Source organism: Tamandua tetradactyla, chromosome 13, assembly GCF_023851605.1.
Source record: "Tamandua tetradactyla isolate mTamTet1 chromosome 13, mTamTet1.pri, whole genome shotgun sequence".
Lineage (NCBI taxonomy): Eukaryota > Metazoa > Chordata > Mammalia > Pilosa > Myrmecophagidae > Tamandua > Tamandua tetradactyla.
In genome coordinates, this window is record NC_135339.1 from 36375288 (window position 1) to 36401251 (window position 25964).

General features: G+C 40.5%; 1 protein-coding gene across 6 annotated transcripts in view; it reads left to right on the forward strand.

Moving 5' to 3' along the window:
* RHOBTB1 (Rho related BTB domain containing 1) overlaps nucleotides 1-25527 on the forward strand; it is a 66703-nt gene extending 41176 nt beyond the window's left edge. For 4 of the 6 annotated variants that reach the window (XM_077125218.1, XM_077125220.1, XM_077125219.1 and 1 more), the window contains 7 exons: nucleotides 6894-7079; nucleotides 9904-10877; nucleotides 12631-12749; nucleotides 19273-19423; nucleotides 21443-21531; nucleotides 24270-24375; nucleotides 24904-25527. In XM_077125218.1, coding sequence (XP_076981333.1) covers nucleotides 6894-7079; nucleotides 9904-10877; nucleotides 12631-12749; nucleotides 19273-19423; nucleotides 21443-21531; nucleotides 24270-24375; nucleotides 24904-25073 — 1795 coding nt within the window. In that variant the 3' untranslated portion in view covers nucleotides 25074-25527. The other 2 variants (XR_013161577.1, XM_077125222.1) reach the window with 2 other exon arrangements.
* Nucleotides 25528-25964: the final 437 nt, after the last annotated feature.

Below are 25964 nucleotides of genomic sequence, written 5' to 3' on the forward strand. Positions count from 1 at the left end.
GCCTTTTTACTCAATAAACTTTTGATTGAGGGCCTCTTTTATTACAAATTCTGTGCCGGGCTCAATGGTAGAAAAAAATAAGTAGGAGCAGGACAAAATCCGTACCCAGAGGAAACTCACAGCATAGTGGGGAAGATAGCAGAATAAATAATTACAGCTTAGTGTTAGAATGCTGAACTAAGAAGAAAGAATTGGTCAGACCAAAAATCTTAGCATCATTCTCAGCTCCTCTCATATCCTAAAGCCTGGTCCATTGGCACCATCGTCAACACATATACAGAATATGGTCACTTCTTACCACCTGCACTGTTCCCAGGTCTAGCAAAGCCACCACCACCTCTCCCAGGATTACTGCTTTTTTAACAGCTCTCCCGCTTCTTTTCTTCCCTGGCCTGTCCCTTCCCTCCCCCCCCCAACCCACTCAGTTCTCATTATAGCATAGAGAGATCCTGTTAAAACATGAACTATTTCATCCCATTCTTCTGCCCAAAAAACCCTAGTGACCTTCCAGTTCACTCAGGAGAAGAACCAGACACCCTGAGGCCCTTCCTGCTTCTGCCCTGCATTGCCTCATTGAGTTTAACTCCTGCTGTTTTCTCCCTTGCTCACTCCCCTCCAGCAACATAGCCTCTTCCCTCAGAGAAACATCCCAGGCAAGCTCCTGCCTCGGGGACTCTTCCAGCATGTTCTTCCCCAGCTAATCAACTATTTGCTCCCTCACTTCTTCTGAGTCTTTACTCAGTTCACCTTTTCAGTGAGGCCTTCCTTGGCTGCCCCATTTTCAACAGCACCTTCTGCTCCCCAGTATTTATGTCCCTTTCCCTGCTTTATTTTCTGCTTAGCATTTATCATTACCTAGCACACTACACATTTTTCTTATTTTCTTGTTTATGGTCTCTTCTCTACTAGAAAGTAAGCACGACGGAGGACACCGAGTTTTATCTTTTGTTAATTGCTCTATCCTCTATGTTTAGAAGAGTTCTTGGTACATAAATTGGCCCCTCAATTACTATTTCTGGAATAAGTGATTAATGATTAATGATTAATTGAATGGTTACTTATTGATATTGGACAAGTGACTAGACAAGTCCTGGTACCTTTACCAATTCAAAGAAGATTGCTAAGGGGCCTGGGTAAACTCCTTTTCTTTTTGCCGTAGAAAAATCTGGCACAGATTGGTATCAGACAAGGCAGGGATATTAATCTCAGATACCGCCCATCTAGCATTCTAGCTGACACCAAGACTTTCTTACATCTACAGCTAGCCTTGCCCTCAGAAAAGCACATTAGAAGTGTAGGAAGAAGTTACTCAGGCACTTAGCTTCAGGGAAAGTTAAAGAGAAATGAGAATGAAAAGCAGAGTTGGGAGGAAATTCATTACCATAATTTCACCATCTGTTAAGCAAGCCTTCTTTCTGTCAATGCTTCCTGCTTTCATTGTCCAGGAGTTAAATGAGATCGCTTAAACTATTTCTTTTAATAAATTACTTGTGCTTCCCCCAATTTCACCTGCATTCAACTTCTTCTGATGATTGCATGAGGTATAAGAATATACTAAACAGTATGTAGATTGCCAAATAAAGGTAAAAGGAGGACATCAAATAGGGGAAAAATAGCCTGTTTCATTGGATGATAATCCAATAACCTTCCGGGTTAGGCCATTGCCTTCTGTGATATTGTACTATGGTAGTAAAACCAACCATTTTTAAGACTCGAATATTATTTATCTTAGGGTTTGGAAGCATTGGTGGGTTGTTGATCCTGCTTTCCTGCACTGAAGATCCTGTATTGCTTTGGCCCCATTTTGGGTGGGTGGGGGAAGTTTGGTTTAAAGTATTGCTTCTTACTAAACATACAGTGATGGACTTGGAAGAAATAGTTGTGCATGCTAATCATTCCCAAATCTGGATATATTTCAGGGTGTTTTGACAGTTTTCCCCACATAACAACTGTACTTAAGAAGCCTCACTGCTATTGGTAAAGTATTGACTTGATTTCTCTGCTCACGTCCAGGGCACTGCATGGTACTGCCCTGCTCTTCCCAGATCCCTGCCAGGCCCTCCCCTGCAGGCCTCTCCATCTTCCATGAGTATGAACTAACACAGCCATTCATCTCCAGGTGGTTACGTTCCCCATCACTGACAACTCCGTCTGCATCTCATACACACTGGGCTGCTCCTCTACTAAAATTTTCCAAAGCCACGTGTTATACGTTCCTTTTCTCTGCCATGCTCCCAGCTGTTTTGTGCATTTTGATCTGTCTGTTTACAAAGCACTGCCAGACTATGTGCATGGAAGATATGTTGTTGACATGAATGGTTTTGAAAATGTTCCTGTAAAGAGCCTACCTTCGTTATCAGAGGGGAGTGAGAAGCTTGATAACCCCAAAAGTGGAAGTCAGGGACTACTAGTTGAATCTTACCAGAAGGGGGCTTGTGCACATTGATGAAGAAAAGAAGCCCATTTAAATGTGACTATGATCTCTACCACTGTAAAAGATTATGAAAGTCCCTACCAAAGAAAAGGGGGGAAGGGGATAATAACAATAAAATAATAATAATAATAATAGCAATGGTGACATGTAAATAGGTAGGCTCCTACTATAGGACAAAAGACATAAAAGTACAAATATATATTTAAAAGGAGATTCTTCCCAGCAGAGCTCAGGTAAATGCAGTTTTTACCTCGCTTTTCGTCACCAAGTGTTAAGAGACCCAACCAGAACTGGACCCACTGGAGAAAGTCATTTGGCCGTGTCACCCACAGCTATCTAGAAAGCTGGGTGAAATCCACTGTCCCTTCTATTGCCCATGTTCTGGTCTGATTGTAGGCCTTATGTAAAGGATACTTTAGGAATTATTCTTTCAATTGAATAGTTGAGAAAACTCAAGGCCTCCACTTCCTTATCTGGACAATGATGGCAAATGAGAGCGTCATAGGGAAAGCAGGACAGGCTAAGAAGATTAAGAGCATTTTTGTGATAGGAAAGAACTTTGAATGTTCCCATTTTTGATACTGATTATCTACTGTTTTTCAACTACTTCTTCAAAGGATGAATTTGATATTTCAGATTGGAGAAACAGTTTTAGCTTCTGGTTGCTTCTCTGATCTTTTCCCACCAAGTTTTCTATATTCGACTGTAGACATTATAAAAACAACCTTTGAAATCGTGTTTGGCATTTGCTGTTCAAAGTCTAGTGTGGGCCAAGATATGTGGGTAAGACACATTTTTTCATATTTTTTTTTCTTGAATCTTCCAATAAAGATTTGGTCCCAACTTGCATGCACTCCTTATGTTATCCAAATATTTTTGCCAGTCTTTCACATGCTCTCTTTGGCCAGTGTACACTTGAAAGACAACTGAAATAGGCTTTTGTTTGGCTTGGTTTGCTTTGCTTTGCTTTAATACGTGAAGAAAAACTATAGAACCGAAGTTGGCTTTATCAACTTAAGCATCTTTGTATGACTTGGTCTTTCTCTGCTCCCCTCCCCACTGTCAATGAAACTGGAGATTCCCAACTGTTTCCAAGAATCCATTTACTTTGGCTTGTTTTTTACTTCCTAATCAAAACATTATCTCATGGGATTATTTAATATGTTAGTGAAAATCTTCCTAGTGAAATTCTTATATTGATATTTTCCTCTTAGGAGCAAGAATTATATTTTTCCCCTAAAAAATGAACATTTCAAACCTCTTCCTTCACCTCCTCAATATTCATGTTCTGGAGTTTGGACAGTCTACTCTGTGCTATGCCTCTGCATTCTTAAACTGTTATGTTTTCTACTCCAAAGAGCTGTAGGACTCCATTTAAATCCCATCAGATTCCTTTTACAGCTGAAACAGGACCTCTGAGGTCATTTCTAGACTAACCCTGTTGCCTAATATGTGAGAATGGCCTCATCAACTCTTCCTCTCCCAATTGTCTCTAAACTTACTCTTCAAAGAGAAAAAAAGTAATACAGCCATCAAAGTAGAAATACTATAACTTGCCTTTTTCTTTTTATCTTTCATAGAAATGACATTTTAAAACAAAAGCTGATGTCAGACACTGAACAGAGTCTCCACATGGGAACGAATGTTTTGATTAAAAGTTATTTAATATCTTTTAGTTCCTTGGAATTCTGCCTAAAGCTGGAGATATTCTTAGCTGCAGGTCTTGTGCCTTCTTTGACTAGATAGGAAAACGTGCTTCAATGTCTAAAGGGAATAAATACTTACTTGATTGTATAGGTGATTATTTCACAGAGGATACGTTTTCTTGAGAATTAGGAATTATGAAAGAATGTTGGAATAAGGAGAAATTTGTTGAAGCAGCATCTTTCTATAGCTCTCTCACTACATCCATTAATTATCAACCTTTTGGTTAAAATTAAGTTTAGGGTACTACATTCATCTGGCCTGAAGAATAGGTTCTGTGTAATCTTTGTATGTTTTCTTATCTTGCATCTGTATTTAAATCAACAAAGGTTAAATGAAAGCCATTTAGACAACTGGGTAGTTATAATATGATCTTAGTTTTTAAGTGCTTTCAATGTAAAATAATGAGGCAATAAGGCAGATTCTCATAGCACCTCAATGTGAATTTTTAAGAGAAAGGAAAATAAGAAAAATTTATTCCAAGTACACAAATGGAACTTTGACTCAGTAAGTTATTTTAGATTCAGAGGTAGTACTGCTCTCAGTCCAACCTCTTCTCTTTAATTATCATCCTTTTGAGGCAAAATATTTACAGAGCATTGAGTTATTTTTCTAGCTTTCTGACAGCATTCTATGCATTTAGATATTGATGCGACATAGTTAGAAGTTAGGCCCTCCAGACTTGTATTGTGTAATGGTATTGTGCTACTGCTATCACAAGATTCCATTTTTCCAGCCCCCAAGGTCCTGTCTGTACTTTTTTACAGGTCATCTGGATGGTAACTAGTGTGTGTTCAATAGCATGAGTGTTATCACGGTAACCTTGGCAACCAAGCTAGCTATGATTTCAAACCTCATGTGCTGTATCATAAAATTAGATAACAGAATTGACATTTAGCTACATGTCTGTCATATAAATTAAGCTCTGAGAATGATTTCTTTTATAGCAATATGCCTTAATATGGAAATAGCAGGCACCAATTAGAGAATTTTTATGCATATACATACTATTCCACAATTCTCCTCTATGATATTGAACCTCAGATATTGTCATACTATTTTCACTCTGCTAAAATTCATGGCGGCTTTATTTTATGATCTGGACAAAGCTTAGAGCTGCGCTTCATCGGATACTCGATATAAATAGGGTTATGAATAATAGAAAACTCAGCCCCTAAGAAATGTAAAATTCAAAGCATTCTTGGCTTCACTGGATACTGTTATTTTATGCTGATTGGAAGTAAGACTGAGCACAGAATATTCCACTAAGTCAGAATCCCAAAGACAAGACATGCTTATATTTCATTTATATATTTATGCATATTTTTACACATATTATATTCTTCCAGAGTCCAAGCATCTTCAGTAATATCTTTATTCTAAACATGTAGATTAATATGCTCAGCCACTTTGAGTCCTAGGTCCTCTTTTATAATTTGGAAATATTTTAACCGCAGAAAAATTTCCTCTATTTGGTCTGGTGCTGTTTTTCTTGGATATAAATTTAAAGACCCAACTTGTGAATTACATTTAATTGTAAGCACCCTACAGTTTTCTGCATTGCAAATGATTATTTTTAGAAATTTTATGGCTGCCTGGATATATTTGTTTGTCTTCATTGATATGTAGAGGTAGTAGCTCATTAATGATTTAAAAAGAAGGTGTTTTGATTCATCGACTTGATTCTTCTCATTACATAAACGATAAAGGCAGTAAATTAACATCTTATAAAATTGTAAGAGTTTATTTCTGAACTTAGCTGCAAAAGAATCTTGAATCCTTGAGCATAACTTTTCCTGTTCTTTATATTCTTCTGCCTCAATGTTTTGGAAGTTGTCATTCTGCATATTTTAACCTAGAATGACGGTTTATATATATCCTGCTAAATATACCTTTTAGCAACTATCCGTCAAGCACCATAATTGAGGAGCTGTTGTGTAAAACAGTTCTTTGGCTTCTAGAATGATAAGTTATTATATAAAAACAGAAGATTCTAATGTCAAAATTGACTATAAAGCAATTCTTTCTTTTCCCCATATACATGCTATGTGCCATATATAACATTTGAGAAGTATGCTACCAACATTTTCCCATCTTATTAACCATCCATGTAACTCTTGCTTAGTTGTACATTAAATATTATCTTTTTACCCTATATCTAGTAAAGAGTCAGAATTCCGGCAAATTCAGGGCTTTTCTTTTTGGAAACAGATAAGTGGTTGTGCTCTCTACATGGGAAGAAATCCTTCTGCGTATTTGCTGACCATGTACAGCAAATACTTCTGTTACATTTTCAGTAGTGTTTAAACTGTTTGCTTTATCTCATTGGATTGAGCCATCATCACCTTTCTGTTTAAACTGGTAAAAGATGGTTTTTATTATATTCTTTTATCTTGAAACTATTTCTTGTGATGAACAGAAATAGTTCAGCATGTTGTGGTTCCAGGACTGAGTCAAGTTTGGGTAACCATCTATATTGTAAAATAACATCATTGGAAATTTTTCAGTGTGTATACATTCTGCAGTGCAATATGGACATGAGATATCAGGCTGTGTTAGTGCTGGAATGTGGGGGCTTATCAGGCTGTTTGCATGACTCGAGATGTATTTTAGTATCTGGTCTTTTTTTTTTTTTTTTTTTAATTGTGACACGACATGGCAATAGACGGGTATGGGGATTGAAGGAGACACTAAGGCATAATGATACAAGAAAAAGTTAGAAGGTAATTCAGCTTCTCCTGTGATTTCCTTTTAGGTCCGATGTTGTGGTTCTCTGTTTTTCGATTGCTAACCCCAATTCCCTAAATCATGTGAAAACCATGTGGTATCAAGAAATCAAGCACTTTTGCCCTCGCACACCTGTTGTTCTGGTTGGCTGCCAGCTAGATCTCCGCTATGCTGATCTTGAAGCTGTTAATCGAGCCCGACGCCCTTTAGCAAGGTAAGCCAAGGTACGCCAAGGTACTTGGTGTTTCGCTGTGCTGGCCAAATGAAAATTGAGAGGCAGCAGGATATCTCTGTAGCCTAGTATTCTGCTGTTTTGTGGTTCTGGAACCCCATCCATCAACCATATGCTTTAAACTATTTTGTTATTCATGATGGGGTATGCCCTGATCCCTTCTCACTCTCACCTTACCTTTAACATCAGAATCCACATTTGTAAAATGGTTGGGCAGTGCTTGAAGCGAATTCTCTGTTTATGAAATGGAGTTCAGAAGTGCTTGGAAATGTGTAAAGCATTATACAAAATACATTAGGCAAAATGCTAACTACCCATAATAATGTCATTCTTGAAATTATGATTACAGTAGGATCTCATTTTATGCGACCGATGCACTCCAAGACCCTTTGCATAAGTTAAAAACTATGCATATAGCGAACCCTGTTATTTAATTAATATTCCTTATATGAATATAACTATCATACATTTCTTATAAGTAAGTCAAATAACACTCTAGTAACTAAGTAAACAAAATTAATCATAGAACTAATTTTTTAAAATATAAATTCTCTCTCTGCCTTTATTTTTTTTCAGTTGCTAGTTGCGTATGCCTAAATTCACATATACTTGGATTGGTCTGTGTTGAGTTTCTATAGAACAAGATCCTGTTGTTTTATAAAATGAGTATCAGAGTGATCAGCCACAGTCCCTGGACTGGAGAACATAAGGTTCATACAAATATGCACATCGAGTGTTTTTTATCTTCCTCATTTGCGTCAATCCCACTTCTTTATTCCCAAGATGACAGTGTCTCATTTTAAAATTCATTTGAACCTATAGTTGCAAAAGCACAATGTTCTTCTTAACGGTCTCTAGTGTTATATTTTTAAAGTGCCACAAGTTTAAAATACAATTTGTTGGAGGATTTGATTCACTATATATATAAAATGTGGATACTAGTTTGAGGGAGGAAGTAAGAGTTCTAAAAATCCTGTGCTCCTTCAACTTCCCTTTATGAGAGAGTAATTTTGTAATTTATGTTTAACTACATGCTTAGCTGGAGAGCACAGATTTTCAAAAATATGTATTACTGTTAATCTCCTTCCATGTGTACCTATTAGACTCATTGCAAAATTTTATATTGACACAATTTTTTTTGCCCTCCAGGGAAAACAAATGGTATTCTTTTAAAGCAATTTCTGATGTTGAATAAAATTTCTGAGAACATTTATTTTATCTTGAGTTTTCGCAATCCTTCTATTCTTAAATGCGTGGACGAGGAATTAAATATTAGGAGCCGCAAAGAGGAAAGGACTCACCGTAAATGAGAGACTGCCCTGCCCTCAGGAACTTCAGTGTAAAAGAACAGATTAAGATAACAGGTCCTCACCTCCCACAGACAGCTGGAGGGCAGCAGAGAGAACAGCCCCTTCTATAGAGCAGTCCTGAGAAGATTCCTTGAAGGAGGTGGTATTTGAACGAAGCCTTGAAGAGTTTCATCAGCTAGTGATTTTTGTCCGTCCTAGGAACAGAAACACAAAAAACCTCAGGAGCAAACCCAGAAGTTAAACCTTCTTGCCTGCACTGCCCTCCACCTTTGCCAGCACCCTACAAGGTTTCCTTTTTTTTTCCATCCAGTTTCTTGAGATCAAAACTCTATCCAGTATGATCTTACTTCTCCTAAGACCAGTGCCTGTCACACATATCACCCTTGGTATTGCAAGTCGAGTATGTATTATTTAGGAAGATCAATTTCCAAGAGTATTTCTCAGAATCAGGTCTGTGTTTCTGAAGAAGCTAACAACAAATTACTTCTTCCCCATAATCTGAAATCCATCTATTTCTTTACCATTGTTTATCATAACTACAACACTTATCCTGCTTATACTGTTTCCAGAGATTTTTCCTGGATTTGATTAGATTGTAAATGGGTCTTGTGTGGTAGCCTCAAGTCTATGGACTTTATTTTGGAATCAGGGGGAGTTTTTCATCAGAATTACAGCTAAGTCATACTTGTGTTATATAAGTTCTTTTCTTGCAGCTGTAGAGTCTTTGGGCTAAAATGTGGAGAGTGAGTAGAGCCCAAGTAAGAGGCTAATGCACAAGTCCTAGCATTAGGCTGGACTAATGAGGGCCTGATAAAGAGACTAGAGGGAAGGAGAAGAGAAAAGATATGAAAGAAGATTCGCAAATCCACTAGATGACAACTATTGAGCTGTCGAATGTGGAACATTTAATCAGGAATGGGAGTTCTGGGTTCTGCTTAGCAGAGATTTCTCACTGACTTGGAAATGTGGCCTTTGGCAAACCTTTTAAACTCTCTGCCTTAGTTTCCTCAGAACATAGAATGAAAATAATAACTCATAAGGTTATTCTGAGGCTCAAATGAAAAAATGCACATGGATTCATTTTCAAAGTTATAAAGCATCATTTACATATAAAGTAGTGGTGATGATGAGAGCTAACATTATAAACTTACTGCGCACCAGGTACTGTGCTAAGCACTTAATTCGTATTACTTCATATACACCTTTCAATAGTTCTTTAAGATGTAGGCACTCTCATTTTTATTATTCCTATTTTAAAGAGAGGAGAACTGTGGCTTAAAGAAGGTAAGTAAACTGGCCAAAATCGAATACCAGTGAACGGCTGGTTCTTCAGCTATGCTGGTCACTGAAACAATTTTCTTCTCCTTTACATTTGAAATATTTGAGGTTGGTAGTAAATTTTTCAAGAGCCTTTTGGGGTGCTTAGGTTGACCTGGTTGCTATTTATTTTCTAAAATATGGCTCATTACAATTTTTTTTAAACTGTTCTATTTCAGGCCCATAAAGAGAGGGGATATTTTGCCCCCAGAAAAAGGCCGCGAGGTTGCAAAGGAACTTGGCATACCGTACTATGAAACAAGCGTGTTTGATCAGTTTGGAATCAAGGATGTGTTTGACAATGCAATCCGGGCAGCCCTGATTTCCCGCCGGCACCTGCAGTTCTGGAAATCCCACCTAAAGAAAGTTCAGAAGCCTTTACTTCAGGCACCCTTCCTACCTCCAAAGGCCCCGCCACCGGTCATCAAGATCCCCGAGTGTCCTTCCACCGGGACAAACGAAGCTGCCTGTTTACTGGACAACCCTCTGTGTGCTGATGTCCTGTTTGTCCTTCAAGACCAGGAACACATCTTTGCACACCGAATTTACCTCGCTACCTCCTCTTCCAAATTTTATGATCTTTTTTTAATGGAGAGTGAAGAATCCCAAAGTTGGAGTGAAGGAGCTTGTGAGAAAGAGAAGCAGAGCAAGGATTTCCAGGGGCGGACACTGAGTGCTGACCCAGAGGAGGAAAGGGAGGAGACCATGCCCAGGACCCCTCAGGTTGGCCGTAGGAGGTCCACACGCGGGAGCCTGTTGGAGCCTCTGGGGCCGGAAGCCGACGGCTCAGCGGCCGAGACGCAGGTCTTGTCAGGCTGGAGTAAGGGGTTTGTTGGCATGCACAAGGAAACGCAAGTCAATCCCATCTCAAAGCGGGTGGGCCCCGTGACAGTGGTCAGGATGGACTCAGCGGTCCAGCCAGGCCCTTTCCGGACGCTGCTCCAGTTCCTTTATACAGGGCAACTGGATGAAAAGGAAAAGGATTTAGGGGGCCTGGCCCAGATCGCAGAGGTCCTGGAGATGTTTGATTTGAGAATGATGGTGGAAAACATCATGAACAAGGAAGCCTTCATGAACCAGGAGATTACGAAAGCGTTTCACGTCAGGAAAGCCAATCGGATAAAAGAGTGTCTCAGCAAGGGGACGTTCTCAGGTGAGGGTCCCATGGCAGAATCAGCGAAATTTTGGCTTGTGTTTAAGCAGATGTTAGCTAAATGTGAGGATGGGAAAGGATAACAGTAGGTAACGTTTCTAAGTACTTATTTTTACATGTATTAACTCGTTTCATTCTTATCAGGCTTAAGGTTAAGTACCTATTATCTCCATTTGGCAGACAGGGAAACTGACGGGCAGAGTGTTAGGTAACTTGCCTGTGGTTACACAGGTCGCAAATGATAGGGCAGGATTTGAACCCAAGCTTTTCTGGCCACAGAAACCTGTCCCTTAAACTGCTATTCCACACTGCCTCTCAAAGGCACATCAGATTACTCCAGAGCCCACTTCAGTCTGCTAGATGCCCAAAATTTCCCCCTTCGGGATGCCTCCTTCACCAATTCTGTTCTCCATTGACCCTTCAGCATTTACCTGCTACAAAAATCAATGATCTCTGGTCCTGAGGCCGTGAGCATCCATGATGCAATTTGGGTGGCCCTCTGCATTCCCATCAGGAGGATCTCATCTGTTCCCATCCCCTCTCCTTTCCTGGTCTCACACTCCTGTACTCTGCTCTTCTATATTCTTGACACGTCTTTGCTTTGATAACTATGCCATATGCTTATATAATTGCTTAAGCACCTGGTGGCCTGTATCCAATATGGCTTACTGACCTGGGCTCGTACTATCTTACATGTGAACCAGTACATTTTTCTTCTGAAATTGTCTTCTGTGTGTGTGTGTTAGTATATTTCATGTAAAAAATTTGACTTCCCAATTCTATTTATACGGATACCTCTGTATTTGTCTTTATCATTCATAATGCCTGCTGTGGTACTATGCAGGCAGTAAATGCTGACAAAATATGTTCATTTTAAAGCTTTAAAAGTAGTGGTTTACTCCAAACACTGATCTTTATAGGATAGAATCAGTCCTGAAAGTTAATGAAAAGCAAATATTACAATCCTCAACTACAGATTAAGCAATGGACCTTAAGTAAAGTTGATAAATCACCTTCTCCACACTGCAGAGATATAATTACTAAATAGAGTCATGAGTGTGAGTGACCCTCAGTTGGATCCTGTTTAAAAAAAAAAATCTATAAAATACAATTTAGGGATAATTGGAGAAATTTGAATATGGACTAGATAGTAAATGGTATTAGGGAAGTATTGTTCATTTTCTTAGGTGTAATAATGGTATGGCTATTTAGGGCACTTATTATTTTTAGAAAATCCATGATAAATTAATTAGGAATGGATTACTTTGTCTGTTGTTATCTGTAAAAAAAATGTTATTTGTGAAAAATGTTTACACACATATAAATACACATACAGCTAAAACACACATGGCAAAATGTTAACAATCCTTGAACCTAGGGAGTAGGAAAATGCACTTTCATTGTAACATTCTTTCCAAAGTTGTGTATGGTTGAACTTTTTTCATAATAAAAAGGAAGAAAAAATAACCCTCTCCTTAGCTTTTGGTTAGAGTATTATTTTATGTCATTTTAAATGCTTATGTGTAATTTTAAATGCTTGCTTGTTACACCTTGGAGAGCGGCAGGAGGAAATGGGTGTGTCGGAGGTGGGAGTTGACATAAAATTGTATGTTTTAAAAAACATAAAATCAGTAACTAATGATACGGATGGGAGAGTAAGAGATATCAGTTGATGAAAACGGGTGAAGCAGAAGGCTGGGTTGAGCCCTGGCGGAGACTGGCTCATGGCTGTGTTTCCTCGATCCTTTGGCAGATGTGACATTTAAATTGGATGATGGGGCCATCAGTGCCCACAAGCCGCTTCTGATCTGCAGCTGCGAGTGGATGGCTGCCATGTTCGGAGGGTCGTTTGTAGAAAGCGGCAACAGTGAGGTACGTGCCTTCCCCAAAGCCTGTGGGCTAATTTCACGTCTGTGCATGTGTACTGTATTTGTATAAATTGTTCATCGGCCAGATTATTTAACTCTTGAGCTGTTTTCATCCATGAAATCATTCTTAGGGCAGTGCTTAAAGGTTTGAGTCACCCTTCCTTCGTTCTGCAGTTTGCGGATTCATGTTATTGCTCACCCTTTAGGTGAGAGCACCTATGGGATGTGCGTGTAGCATCTCCTTTCATCCTCACAGCTCTCCTCCTCCTAGAAGATGTGATCAACTCTACTTTGTGCCAAATACCCCCATGCAAGACGCTGTCAAAATCAAGTACCAAAGGGGCAGAGCCTGTCTTCCCAAGACACTTCAATCACTTAAGTCTCGTGTAGATTGGTGTCTTAGTTTGCTAGGCTGCCATGACAAATACCACATGGGTTTTCTTAAACCCCAAGAATGTATTGGCTCAAGGCTTCGGAGGCCAGAAATCCAAAATCAAAGTGCCAGCAAAGCCATGCTTGCTCCCCAAGTTCTGTAGCCTTCTGGGACTGGCTTCCTGCAGTCCTTAGACTACAGATTAAGCAATGGACCTTAAGTAAAGTTGATAAATCACCTTCTCCACACTGCACTTGGTTTGTATCTCTGCCACCCATCAGATGGCAAAGTCCTTGATCTCCTCCTGTGTTTCTCTCTGATTTCTGCCTTTTTATACAGCCTCCAGTGATATGGACTAAGGCCCACTCTGCTTTAGTTTGGCCTGGCCGAAATAGGATCTTACAAGGTCCTGCACACAAGTGAGTCCGCACCCTCGCTGAGAATAATACATCTTCAAAGGGTCTTGTTTACAGAAGGGTCCCTTCAAAGTATTCACACCCATCGGAATGCAGATTAAAATTAAGAACACATGTCTGTTAGGGTACATAATTCTATCCACCACAGTGGGGGACTGAAAGAAGCCACACACATCCTTTTGCCCTAGTTTCCTCATCTTCCTCATCCTCATCACCTATATGCTCCTTGAAGTCCCCTTGAGCTATGGCACTCCTTGAGCTCTGCCCCAACTTGCCTTCTCAGCCCATGTTGAAGGAATCTTAGAACTGAGGGTTTGTTAACAGTGAGGAAGCACCAATGAAGCCAATGGCTATATGAAAGTACTGAGATCTAGCAGAAGTAGCTGGGTTAATTGTTAGAAGCTGGCACTCTCACCCAGAGAAGGGCATTCTTATCACAGCAGAGCAAGCACTACCTTAGAGAACCTATGTCTTCATCTTTTGACACACTCTAGTGGAAGAAAAAAATAATTCCATTCAAACTCTTACACCTTTAGTCTAGGAGTGAGCAAGCATTTTTGAAGATATTGTGGGTATTTTTTAACTCTCCTTTTAGAAAACATGAGGACACGCCATCAAGTTTATTGTACTAAGGAGCTCGTTTTGCTTATCACAGCATGTCTCCAAATTTTTAAAAGAAATAAGGAAAACAATAGCTTTTCAAAAGGGGTGCTCACACCAGAAACCTGAGCACCCACACCATGACCCAGGAGCCTGCATTTGCATCCCAAGTAGGGAAACAGAATCCTACAATCACAGGCCTGGCATGGCTGGCATTGAGGTCATTTGGCCAGCCTCCTGCTTCCAGAACAAACTACAGCTGCTCCTGAAACAACCCCAGTGGACAATTATCTTCTGGTTGAGAAAAGATGTTAGAATTATCCTGATCTCTTCAACAGTCTCACAACCTTTACAAATCAGGAGGTTCTGGTCTGTAACTAATTGAAGTCTCTCCTGTGCCTTCAAATTTTACTTATGCAGAGGGTTGTTACTAAGACTACTGCAGCTTAGTGGAGGCATACAGAGAAGTAGCTGCGGGCTCAAATCACAACTCATCCACTTACAAGCTGTGTGGCCTTGGGCAAGTGACTTAACCTTTCTGAGCACTTGCTCCCCATCTGGAAAACAGGAGAATCATAAGTACTTGCCTCGTGGTGCGGTTGTGAGGTATAAGAGTCATTTGTAAGCATTCACTAAATTGCAACTGATGCTAATCTTATATTTTTGTTTTTTTATTAATCTCATTTTGATGCCAGTGTTGGTGATTATATTCTTTTTCCCTCTTACTCCCAAGAAGAATTTGGGGTAGCCACCAATTATCAAAACCTCATCGAATTTGCATTTCACTGGCTGTAATATTCTCCAGAGATACAGAGCGCAGCAGCTTGCTTCCCTTATTTTTCCAGCTCACTAAAATTTGTCATGATTGTGCTGCAGTGGGCCTGCTACTAACCAAGCAGAGAGAAGTTGATCGAGGTCAAGGAACCCAGGCACAAAGGAACACTGTGAAAGCTGACCTCATGAATGCTAATCCTCTTTATCCTTCCCAGAATGGACTGTAATCGTCTCCAGATTAAATATGCAGTAGAGGTGACCAAAACAAAAACTTGGCAGTGAATGTGCATGTATATGGTTGTTTAATAATCTCTCCTGGAGGTGGCCACCTGCATAGCACACCCTCCTTAGCACACTCACTGCAGGGTACGGAAGGGTACTGTAAACCCGGTGCTAGAAGGTATGTATGGATTCAGTAGAGCTCCAAAGACAAAGACCATGGAACCAGGTGCCCAAAAGTCTGGACTAAAATTCCATTAGCCAATCTATTAAGAAACCATGAACGGTTGGTAGTTCTACCCTCTTTTGTCCTTTCTCTTCATTTCCAGCATAGAGTGTGTAATATCATAATTACAAATTCTTGTCTCAGCTCTCTCTCGCTTAAACTTAGGCAAGTGACCATTCCTTTCTAAACTCAGATTCCTCATCTTTAAAATGGGAATAACAAAAATACCTTCCCCATAGGACGGATAAGACATGAGAGCACAAGTGTAAAACATCTAACTTGGTGCCTAGAACATACAAATATTCAATAAATGTTGTGACTATTATCGTGGCATATTCTTTTTAAATTCTTTTCATGAGGGGTTAAAAGATCTTTGTTCCTGGGAGCCCTGAGTTAAAATACCCCCAGTCCCCATTCTAAATGAGGTTAGTGTGGTAGAAAGTGTTCCAGGATTGACTGAGGCCTATATTCACACATGGGATTTGTGCTTCCCGGGCCACTTTTAAACTCTTTATTTTCTTGTGGAAATCTGACATCCGCCACAAAATTCAGCCTATTTTTTGAAATTAATAGGAATCATGTGCATATCCAGAAGGGAATAAAATAGGCCCACTGATATTGCTTTCACTTTTTTTGTCATTTAATATTTAAGAAGACACTGTATTTTACTTATATTTTTCTCATTACTTTTAATATAGCAGTAAGCATAATTCTCTCCCCAGAGGCACTCAGCAAGTGGTTCATTAAAAATGCATGCCCAGGTTGCAGTAAGCAATGCTCTGGATCTAGGATACTATCTCGTTCTCTAAGAGACCGACTCTAATTATAAGCCTAATAGTCTGAGCTGATCTTCGCAATTAAAATGTAAACCAACTAAACTGGAATATGGGCTGTTGTTTAGGGTGGCATTATATTCTCTTTCATTACTCCTGTTTTTAAAAGCTACAGCTAGCAGGTAGGGTGTAAAATTTTTAATTCCGTTTCCTATATGGTTTTATTTAGATATATTTTTTAATGCTATAAAATGGTCTCTCTGTTGTTATAAAGTTAATTATAAAGGTTGGAGGCACAGAAACAGGCTTTAAAAAATATCAACCATGAGGAAAAAATGTGTGTTCTGAAAGTGGTTTAAATGTATTCTCATTTGATGCTTAATTCTAAGTGTCTCTAACATTATTTGCCAAAAAGAACCATGGCTTCAAGGAAGAAAAAAATTGATAGTGTTGTAATAAGCAAGAAAGAAACAGCAGGTCATGGGTGAGTTCAAGTGTCAGCACACTCCAAGGACAGTGGGAGTATTGGGACAGGGCTGCTTGCAAGAATCTGCCATCTCCTGCTGCCAGAAATGATTTCTTTTTAGTTAGGATGTCCATTTTACTGTTTGTATTTCTAATAGGCGTTTTTTCTTTAAGTGTGACCCAGAACCAACCCCTTCCAAAAAAACGTTAATTTGTATATCTTCAAAACTCAGAGTCTCCATGAAGAAAAAGGTTTTAGCTTTTTATCCTTCCCACATAGCAGATGCTAAAGATATGAGAGGGTAACTGATTTGTCAAAGGTCACACAGCATTTTAGTGACATATCCTCAGGCCTTCCCTGAACTCTTCCTCGATCCTCTGAGCCATTGTTTTCAGTTGTAGCAGACAGCCCCTATCTGGGAGATGAGGTGTTTGCAGGAAGCTCTGAGACTTCTTCTATTAACAATGTCTAACATTTGCTAGTGCCCAGTGGTTTGCAAAATGTGCTTTCACTCTCAAATTGGTTCAAACTTTAAAAGATTTACAACTTAACCTTCAAGTATCTGAAAAACTGTACTAATTCAAACACATCCTAGAAAATGAAATTTTACCACCTGTTCCTACACAGAAACAGGTTTATATGGCTATCTATAAATATGTTCATATCCATATAAAATAAGTCCCTGCATATACGAATGTATATGTATGTAAGCATACACACAAATATAACCAGTGTTAGGTTCATTGAATAGCATTTAATTATTTGTTTGTAGATACTAGCGGTTAAAGGAGGAGTAACATTCTAACATCTGTATGTTGCTAATAATCCAGCATGAACATCAGCTTTTTTTTTTTTTTTTTTACATGGGCAGGCACTGGGAATCGAACCCTGGGTCCTCTGGCATGGCAGGGAATCGAACCCTGGGTCCTCTGGCATGGCAGGCAAGCATTCTTGCCTGCTGAGCCACCATGGCCCGCCCATGAACAACAGCTTTTGATGTTGAAATATTAATATCAGTGATAGCTTCCACTCTCCAGGTTCTATCATTGTAGAGGCTGTGCTAGAAACTTGAAATGATCACGCATGTCAAATCACTGAGGTTGATGACCCATGCAATGTATTTGAGGAATCCTAATTGTATTCGCTATAACTATGTTGAAAAGAGAGGGCAGTTATTTTCCTTAATATTTCTACGCATTTTCCTGTGCCTTTCTTATGATACATTTGGGGCCATCTCTACCTGCATGAAAAGGCATTCCCTCTCTGAGATGGCTGGTGGCTCACTCACTGAGTGAGCAGGGGAATAATAAAGAATGTTGCTTTATCCTAAACTATTCCAGAACCATATGATAGAATGCATGGGTCAGGAGCCCCTTGTAGTGCTGTGTAAAGGTTTATAGAGTTCCAGAATTAAGACATATGTAGCTCTTCCGCCTTCTGAACCTGGAGACTGAATTCTTTAAAATATTAGTGAAGTATGGCACTTTACAGTAACTGTAACCCAAACTTGTTTCCTTGTCATGTCAGAACCATTGCACAGCACTGCTTCTGAATTTTAGAATTATGCTCCATGTATTCAAATCTTGGTCAAAACTTATTAGCTCAGTAGGATTTTACCCCCCTGACCCTCGATTTCCACATCTGTAAAATGGCAGAAATATAATAGTCTCTTCCCCCTAGAGAGGATATAGGGTCAGTCAAATAATGCACATAGAGAGCTTCCTTAGCACAGTACCTGGCACATAGGAAGCTTTTGGTTAAGGTTAATTTCTGTAACAATCGTCTCTAAGAGTAAATGCCAATGGTGCCATACACTCCATACCATAGCAGGACCTGTCTGGTGGAGTCAGAGATCTAAAATGAAGAGTAGGTGTTATGAAGTGCATTTTCCCATCGTCCGATGCCCAGCTATCCAAAACTCCTGTCCCCAGGCAATTCCTGGCTCTCTGACAAACTCAACCATGTACTTATATAGACAAAAACTACGGGTACTCAGTGGAGAGGCTGGGGAATACTGTGAGGGCCAATTCTCCCTACCCAAGAAACTACTCCCCCGGGGGAAATGTCCTAGACAAAGATTGTTCTGTATTCTCTGAACACCCTGATACCTGATAATGTTTCCAGTAGTTCTGGATCTATTTGCTTGTACTATCAGAAAAATAATAAAGTATGTGTATCATACTAGCATATACTGATAGAATGTTAAAATCAAGCCAGTCACCGTGGCAACGGAGGTTGTTGCTCATCCTCTCTTTTGATGTCTTAGAGAGCTGGGCTCTATCTTGTGTCAGCAGTAGTGTGGTTTGCAGCTCCCTCCAACACCTGTCATGTTGCTAGGAGATTTCTTTCCCCACAATAGAGTATTATAATGTACTTGGCAAGGAGGGCCCATAATGCCATCATACTTTTACAGCCCATTTGTCTGATTTATAAGTCCAAATAGCCATTTAAAATTCTAAATCAGGGTTTGTCAAGCAGCTCCACACTTATCGTCTATAAATCAAAACCGTATGTTTAAAGCTGTAAATACTGATGACTTGTATGCAGTCTCAAAGCTGGTGTCAGAGACCTGCCAATGTTGAATTACATAGTTGTGGGTATTAGTAAGCACTGCAACCTGAAAATGTTCCCAATCCTTGCTTTCTTTAGCAGAAACTTAGCTTTTCAAATAACATTTCAGGTATATCTCCCGAACATAAACAAGATGTCAATGCAGGCGGTGTTGGATTATCTCTATACCAAGCAGTTGTCACCTAACCTGGACTTGGATCCGCTGGAATTAATTGCCTTGGCAAACAGATTTTGCCTGCCACACTTGGTTGCACTTGCAGGTAAGGCTTCTGACTCGTGGCTATGTAGTGTCTGACTATCATATCCATCAAACTTGCATTTAAAAAAAAAAAACAAGAGTTTCAAGGAAGAAAATTTTATTCTTCGTCACCCAAAATAGGATTGTCTTGTGCAGGGTGCTCAAACTTATAAAACTGCCCAATCCAATTCAACAAATATTTCTTAAGCACCTATGTAGTGGTAAACCGTGTTTGGGAATGCAAATATAAAGGTGAATCATTGACTGCTCCCTCAGGATGCACGCTGCACACATGCTGACTTGGGTGTGGACCACAGAATTTAAAATGCAACTCTTCTGTCAATGTTATCTACCAAATGCATGTTCAGAGGAGTCTTTAAGAAAGAAACATCAAGGGGCAATAGTTAGGAGCATAGACTGCAGAGCTGAATCTCCTGCATTCAAATCCTGACTTAACCATTTACTAGTTGGGTGACTTTGTAATTTACTTAACTGCTCTGTGTCTCAGCTTCCCCCCTCTTTAAAATGAGGCTAATATTACCTCACCATAGCCTTATGATGAAGATTAAATAGTTAAGTACATGAAGTCCTTAGAACAGTGTCTGGCACATAGTAAGCCTTATGTAAGTGGTTTTCTTAAAGCTATTTTAGAAAATGTTCTGACATTGTCAAATTCATTTTGGGAAAAAGAGAAAAAAGAGTACTTGGCTTAACTTCCCAAATCTTATGTGTCACTTCTATATTTGTTCAGTTGGTAGGCTAAAGCAGGTCTATAAAGGATATATGTATTCAAATACTTCTTTCTTGAATTTAAACCATTAGATTCAATCATCAGAAGTGTCAATTAGCAACCTGGGTTTTCATTGCTACATTCAGTTGACTCCTATTAACTGTGAGAGTAGAGACAGGTCCTGTCTGGTTTACTGGTCTAACCCCTGCACATAGGAAAGTGTTGAGCATATTAAGTTCTCAATAAATATTCGTTGAGTCATTGAATGAATGAATGAAAACACAAACCAGTCATATCTTGACTTATTGGCAATGTCTTCAGAAAAAGGCATATGTTTCTCTGAGCTCCAGGGTTCTACTACCCACAACCAAATAGAGGGGCAATGTATTTTCCTTTCCCTACTTCTTCCCAATCAGCAAAAAGAGATATTTGAAACATTGCTATTAGATTTCTTTTCAAACTTTTTTAACCAATACATATAAATTCATAGATCCAAACGAGTGTGCTGTGCCAAGACTGTACCCACACATGTCAATCCCAAAGCAGATGACATCCCACACAGAGACAGGAGACAGACAGTCTCAGAACCACAATTTAAAGTCAGCTTGGAAGCCTTGGACACAAGCTCCCACACAGAAATGACACACCGAATTGGACTTTTGTTACTTTTGGCCAAAGGTCTCACCAGTCCTTAGAATCTAAGAGGTTGGCTTACACCATCCATCTGCAGCTGTTGAGACAGACGCATTCATTCATGTTTCAAATTCTCCAAATTGTCTCATTTCTCTACTACTTAACCTCTCCATTGTCAGTGATTATTGAGAATTAGAATGGCATAGTAGAAACTGTCCAATAGACAGGTACTAGAGAGCCTAGAGGATTCGAGGAAGTTGGTAGAGTGTCTGGAGCAGTATGTCCAGTAGAGCTTTCTTTGGTGATGGAAATTTTCTGTATCTGAATGCACATATGGCTCTTGAAACACAGCTAGTGTTAAGTGAGGAACTGAATTTTTTATTTTACTTCATTTTAATTAAAGTTTAAATAACCACATCTGGCCAGTGATTTGCCGTGCTATATAGTGCAGGTCCAGAGGATTCTGGCTACTTCAGAAGCATGAACATGAGTCCCCAGAATCACCGGTCAGTGGCTGGAGGCTAGAATTCCATGTATTGAGAGGCCACACATCAGAACAGTCCTCGATTGAATTTGGATGGCTGCCCAGAGTTGTGTGTCAGGCCAGACGCTCCAGGCAAGGTGCCTGGCCTTGCAGGGTGTGGTTGAGCTTTTTCCTGTCCCCTCTCTCTTCCTCAGAGCAGCACGCGGTTCAGGAGCTGACCAAGGCTGCCATGAATGGCACGGGCATCGACGGGGAAGTGCTCTCTTATTTGGAATTGGCCCAGGTTTGTAACAATTTGCCTTTTCACCTTTTAAGTGTGCTCAACCAGTTGCTTTAATGCTGATAAAACATTCCACTGTTGCATCTGTCTAAATAAAGATGTCACCACTGAGTCACAGAGGCCCCCTGTGTACACTGAGAAGATCTGAGAGTTTTACATTTCATGCACCATCCACCCTGCTGGGCTGCGTTTGAAAAAACAAGGACCTCGCCCCCAAGGCTGCCCCATCTCCCCTAAGACACCCGGTTCACATGTGAACCACTTGAGGCATATTAGCGGGAGGTTTTGTCTCTCCTTCTCCTTTGGATTTCTTCTTGAATTCTTGGACAAGTATTGGCCAAGGGCAGTTTCTAGATTTCCATGAAGTGCTCTAAGGCCTGCACATCTCATTGCAGCTTTCCTGGCATTTCTAAAATTAGTGTTGTTAATATTAACATTGTGATTCCAGAATCCCAGTACGCCACTGCACCCTTCTTCCAGAGGGAGTCTGAGATCTGGTTTCAGCTTCGTCACTGAATAACTTATTCAAGGTTCAAAGTTAACCTCTACCTCAGTTTCATCATTTATAAGAGAAAGGGATGGCAGTTCATACCCTCCAAACCGTACGGGTTATCTTGAGAACCTAGTGAGAGAGAATGTTCAGGAAGGAGCACTGAAGAGTCCAAAACCCTCTTGTAATGCGAGGTACATATGCAGGATAATCTTGTCCCTGGCATAGGCTTATCGACAAAGAGTTTATACTCTGAGGGAGCTAAGAATAAACTCAGTCTTTCCTTCTGCCTATTTCTTTGTTCCCTCTTACTCTTAGGGCAGTGGTTTTACTAAGTCTTAGATCAGGCATTTTAAATGGATATTTCTCAATCAAGAGAGAGGAGGTGGTTTTAGAAGGAATGTATGTAACAGGTGTTGCTTGGGCCACTTCATCTATGGCTCAGACCCAAAAGGGAAGAAGGCAGTTTAGGACTGTACAGGAGCCTCTTCATTCTGACTTTACATTCAACAGACATTTGCTCTTTTCTCCCCAAGTTCCAGGTGCTACCCTAGCCACAGGACATGTAGAGCCTCTGCCCTCAGGGCAATCAAAGGCCAGTGGAAGAAACACACAGTGCAAATTATTCAAATCCAATGCCACAGTCTAACTGAGGTTACAGTTAAAATTAAGGAGAGACATCTGGAACAGAGACATCTGAGTCGGCAAGACCCCTTCAAAACTAATTGCCCACACTTGGAATTTGGGGTCTTTTGAAAAAGACCTGGAGGACAGTTTATGACTTTGCTCTCTCCAGTAAGTATTGTCCCAAGAGAAAAGTGAAGTAACACATATAGGTCCTGTCCATCTGAGGTAATGATTTAGAGCCCTATTTCCTTGCTTTGCATTCCTACCCTGCCCACATCCCTACCTGTGAGACAGCACCTTCATTACTACTGGGCCCTGTCCTGCCTTGGCATGAAGGGTGTAGGATGGATTCACCCATATCTTAGGTCCTCCGTTAAACCCCAACTCAATGGTATATATTTCACAACTAACTCTCCAGAAAAGAAAATGCCCCAATTTATAGCATTTTTCCGATTTCCATGGTGTAAATATTCCCCACATGGCTCATTCCAAGCTACCAAGGTGAAGTCACTGAACCCAGAGGAGGGAAGAGATGTGCACACTCAGCTTTCTCAAGGCCTAACAAGCCAGCTCCAGCCCACCACTGCCCTCATTGCATTTTCAGAGAGAAATCTACTCCCAAGAGAAGGTGAAAGCTCCCGCTCATACCATCTCTGGTGTTTGGAATGGGCGATTTTCAGGGAGTTTCTTGAGTCCATTTCTGAGGACTTTGGCTTTATGTTGGCTATTGCAACAGAGATGTGGGCCCCAGAGGCAAGCACACCATAGGGTCCAGGGTTTCAACAGATCAAAGAAACATCAGGGTCAAAAGACAACAGGACTGGGTGGGCCATGGTGGCTCAGCAGGTAAGAATGCTTGCCTGCCAAGCCTGAGGACCGGGGTTCGATTCCCGGTGCCTGCCCATGTAAAAAAAAAAAAAAAAAAAGACAAAGGGATGGATGTCTGCAAAGGGCCTGGAGAGAAAGAATGAGGTGAAGTCCTACCAATTATGCAGAGGAATAGGGAGTCAACAGTCACTTTTTGAGTATCAGATCTTTTTCAGTCACAGCTACCTCAGCTGCCACCTCCCTGCAGGTCTGCTCAAAAAGGAGGGGTTCATGTGTTCAGAACACACCCACCCTGCGCACACAGCCAGTTATGTAACCGCAAGGACAGGTATGGGCCAGACAGTCACACACTCCGCAGTCTCCTCTTTCAGTCTTTGACCTGAACAGCTGAGCTCTGACATGTGACCCAGAGTATTCCATTCCCGAGGATCCCTTAAACAGAAATGATCTCGCTGCCTCCTGCTGTTGGCCAGTGCTGTCCAGAGGCCACAGTTGCTTATCACTAGGGGCCAGGCAGTTGGGGAGGACAGGAGGGAAAGGAGTCATTTAACCTCCTGATTGGATACAGTGATATTTTTGGTGCACCTATCTGCACGGTAAGGGAGAAGCGTGTCCAGCACTCTATTTGGCTGGCATTGGAAGCCAAAGCCAAAGTCAAAACACTGTAGTCAATACAAGAGGTGAACTGAATTTGTCATATAGGTCTTTTGTGTTTTTTACCCCTGCTGGCCCCCACTTTCTTTGCAACCCTGCTAAAAACCATGGAATCTGACCTCTTGTGGTCACTTCTCTGCAGTTTCACAATGCCCACCAATTGGCAGCCTGGTGTTTGCACCACATCTGCACCAACTACAACAGTGTTTGTTCCAAGTTCCGCAAGGAGATCAAATCGAAATCTGCGGGTGAGTCTATGCCCAGACCCCACCTGTCCAACTCTCATCACCACCAAGGGAAGTGTTTACCTCCCATGCCTTTGAGAAGGAGCATGGGGAGAAGGCAGCTCACTGGGAATCCCTTAGGAATGGCTGATGGTCACATATTCATGTGACATGATACAAGAAATTGTTGGTTGGGAATTGTCTTTGGAGAACTTCGTGATTGGCGCCTTTGGGTGGGCTGGGGTTCAGGGTGCTCTGAGGTTTTGGCACCTTTATCAGGGAGGAGTGCTTATGCAGGGACTTAGACTCTGAAACCGGGTGGTCCTGGGTTCAAGTCCTCTGTACCCAGCTGCATGACTTCGGGCAAGTGATTCTGCCTCTCAACACCTTAGTGTCAGTTTAGTCTGAAAATGATTCTAATCAGAGTCTCTGCCACACTGGGTAGTTGAGAGGTTTTATGAGAGATTAACGACAAGCTCCAAGCACAGGGCTGAGCACATAGAAGCAATTAATGAACAGTAAGTGTCCTCATCAGCATCTTTCCTTCACCAGACAACCAGGAATACTTCGAGCGGCACCGCTGGCCCCCTGTGTGGTACCTGAAGGAGGAGGACCACTACCAGCGTGTGAAAAGGGAACGCGAGAAGGAAGATATTGCACTAAATAAACGTCACTCCAGACGAAAGTGGTGCTTCTGGAATTCATCTCCAACAGTTGCCTGAGGAAGAAGAGAGGAAAAAAAAAAAAATCAGTAATCTGAGACACCACTTTTGAAAGCACTGCTGCAAAAGTAGTCTTATTATTAGAGATAAGACGTAGTTCAGGTTTCAGGCACTGACCTTCCTCCACTTTTGTGCATTTATCTTTGTTAGGATCAAAGCACAAGCTCACCACCAATGAGCCTGGACAAAAAGGGAAGCTGATGCTCACTGCATTCCTTAAACTAATATGTATTTTTTGTTGTTGTTAGGAGGCTTAATAAACTTCAGTCTGTTATTTCATTTCTTTTTATACAAGAAAAAAAAATCCAGCTTTCATGTTTCAAATTCCAAATTGGAAAATATTTTTCTATGGTCTCTGGAATTTTGTTGAAATGAAAATACTGTGTATTGCTTTATTTTACAGGCCACAAATTAACCATGAAGTCGCCCTGTGATTAAATTAAAACTTTACCCACATGACCTCTGAGGCATTATTACATAATTAGAGGGTTATCCTTTTGTTGTGAAGTAAAGGGTTGGAATGAAATTCCCCAGAATGCAAGTTAGAGAGAATGTTTAATCTTTGTTCTGCTGAATAACATCGGTATAATTACCAAGTCAACTCCAAGAATGTGTATTTACAATATTTGCCATGTAAGTGCTAGTAATTATATGGTTATATGTGCCATGTAAAATATAGTGATATCAAATATTCTGTTGTTTAAAATGTCTAAATTCAAGAGGATAATCTTTATAATCATTAGAAGGGCTGATTAAATCCCAGCATTATCCAGGGCAAACTCACTGGTGGACCTGAATACAAAAGATACAATTAGCCCATGGGTGTCTGGATTGCCGCATCAGGGCTGGTCTCTCAGTATTCTTTGATCTTACCAGGCTCCTGCATGCACA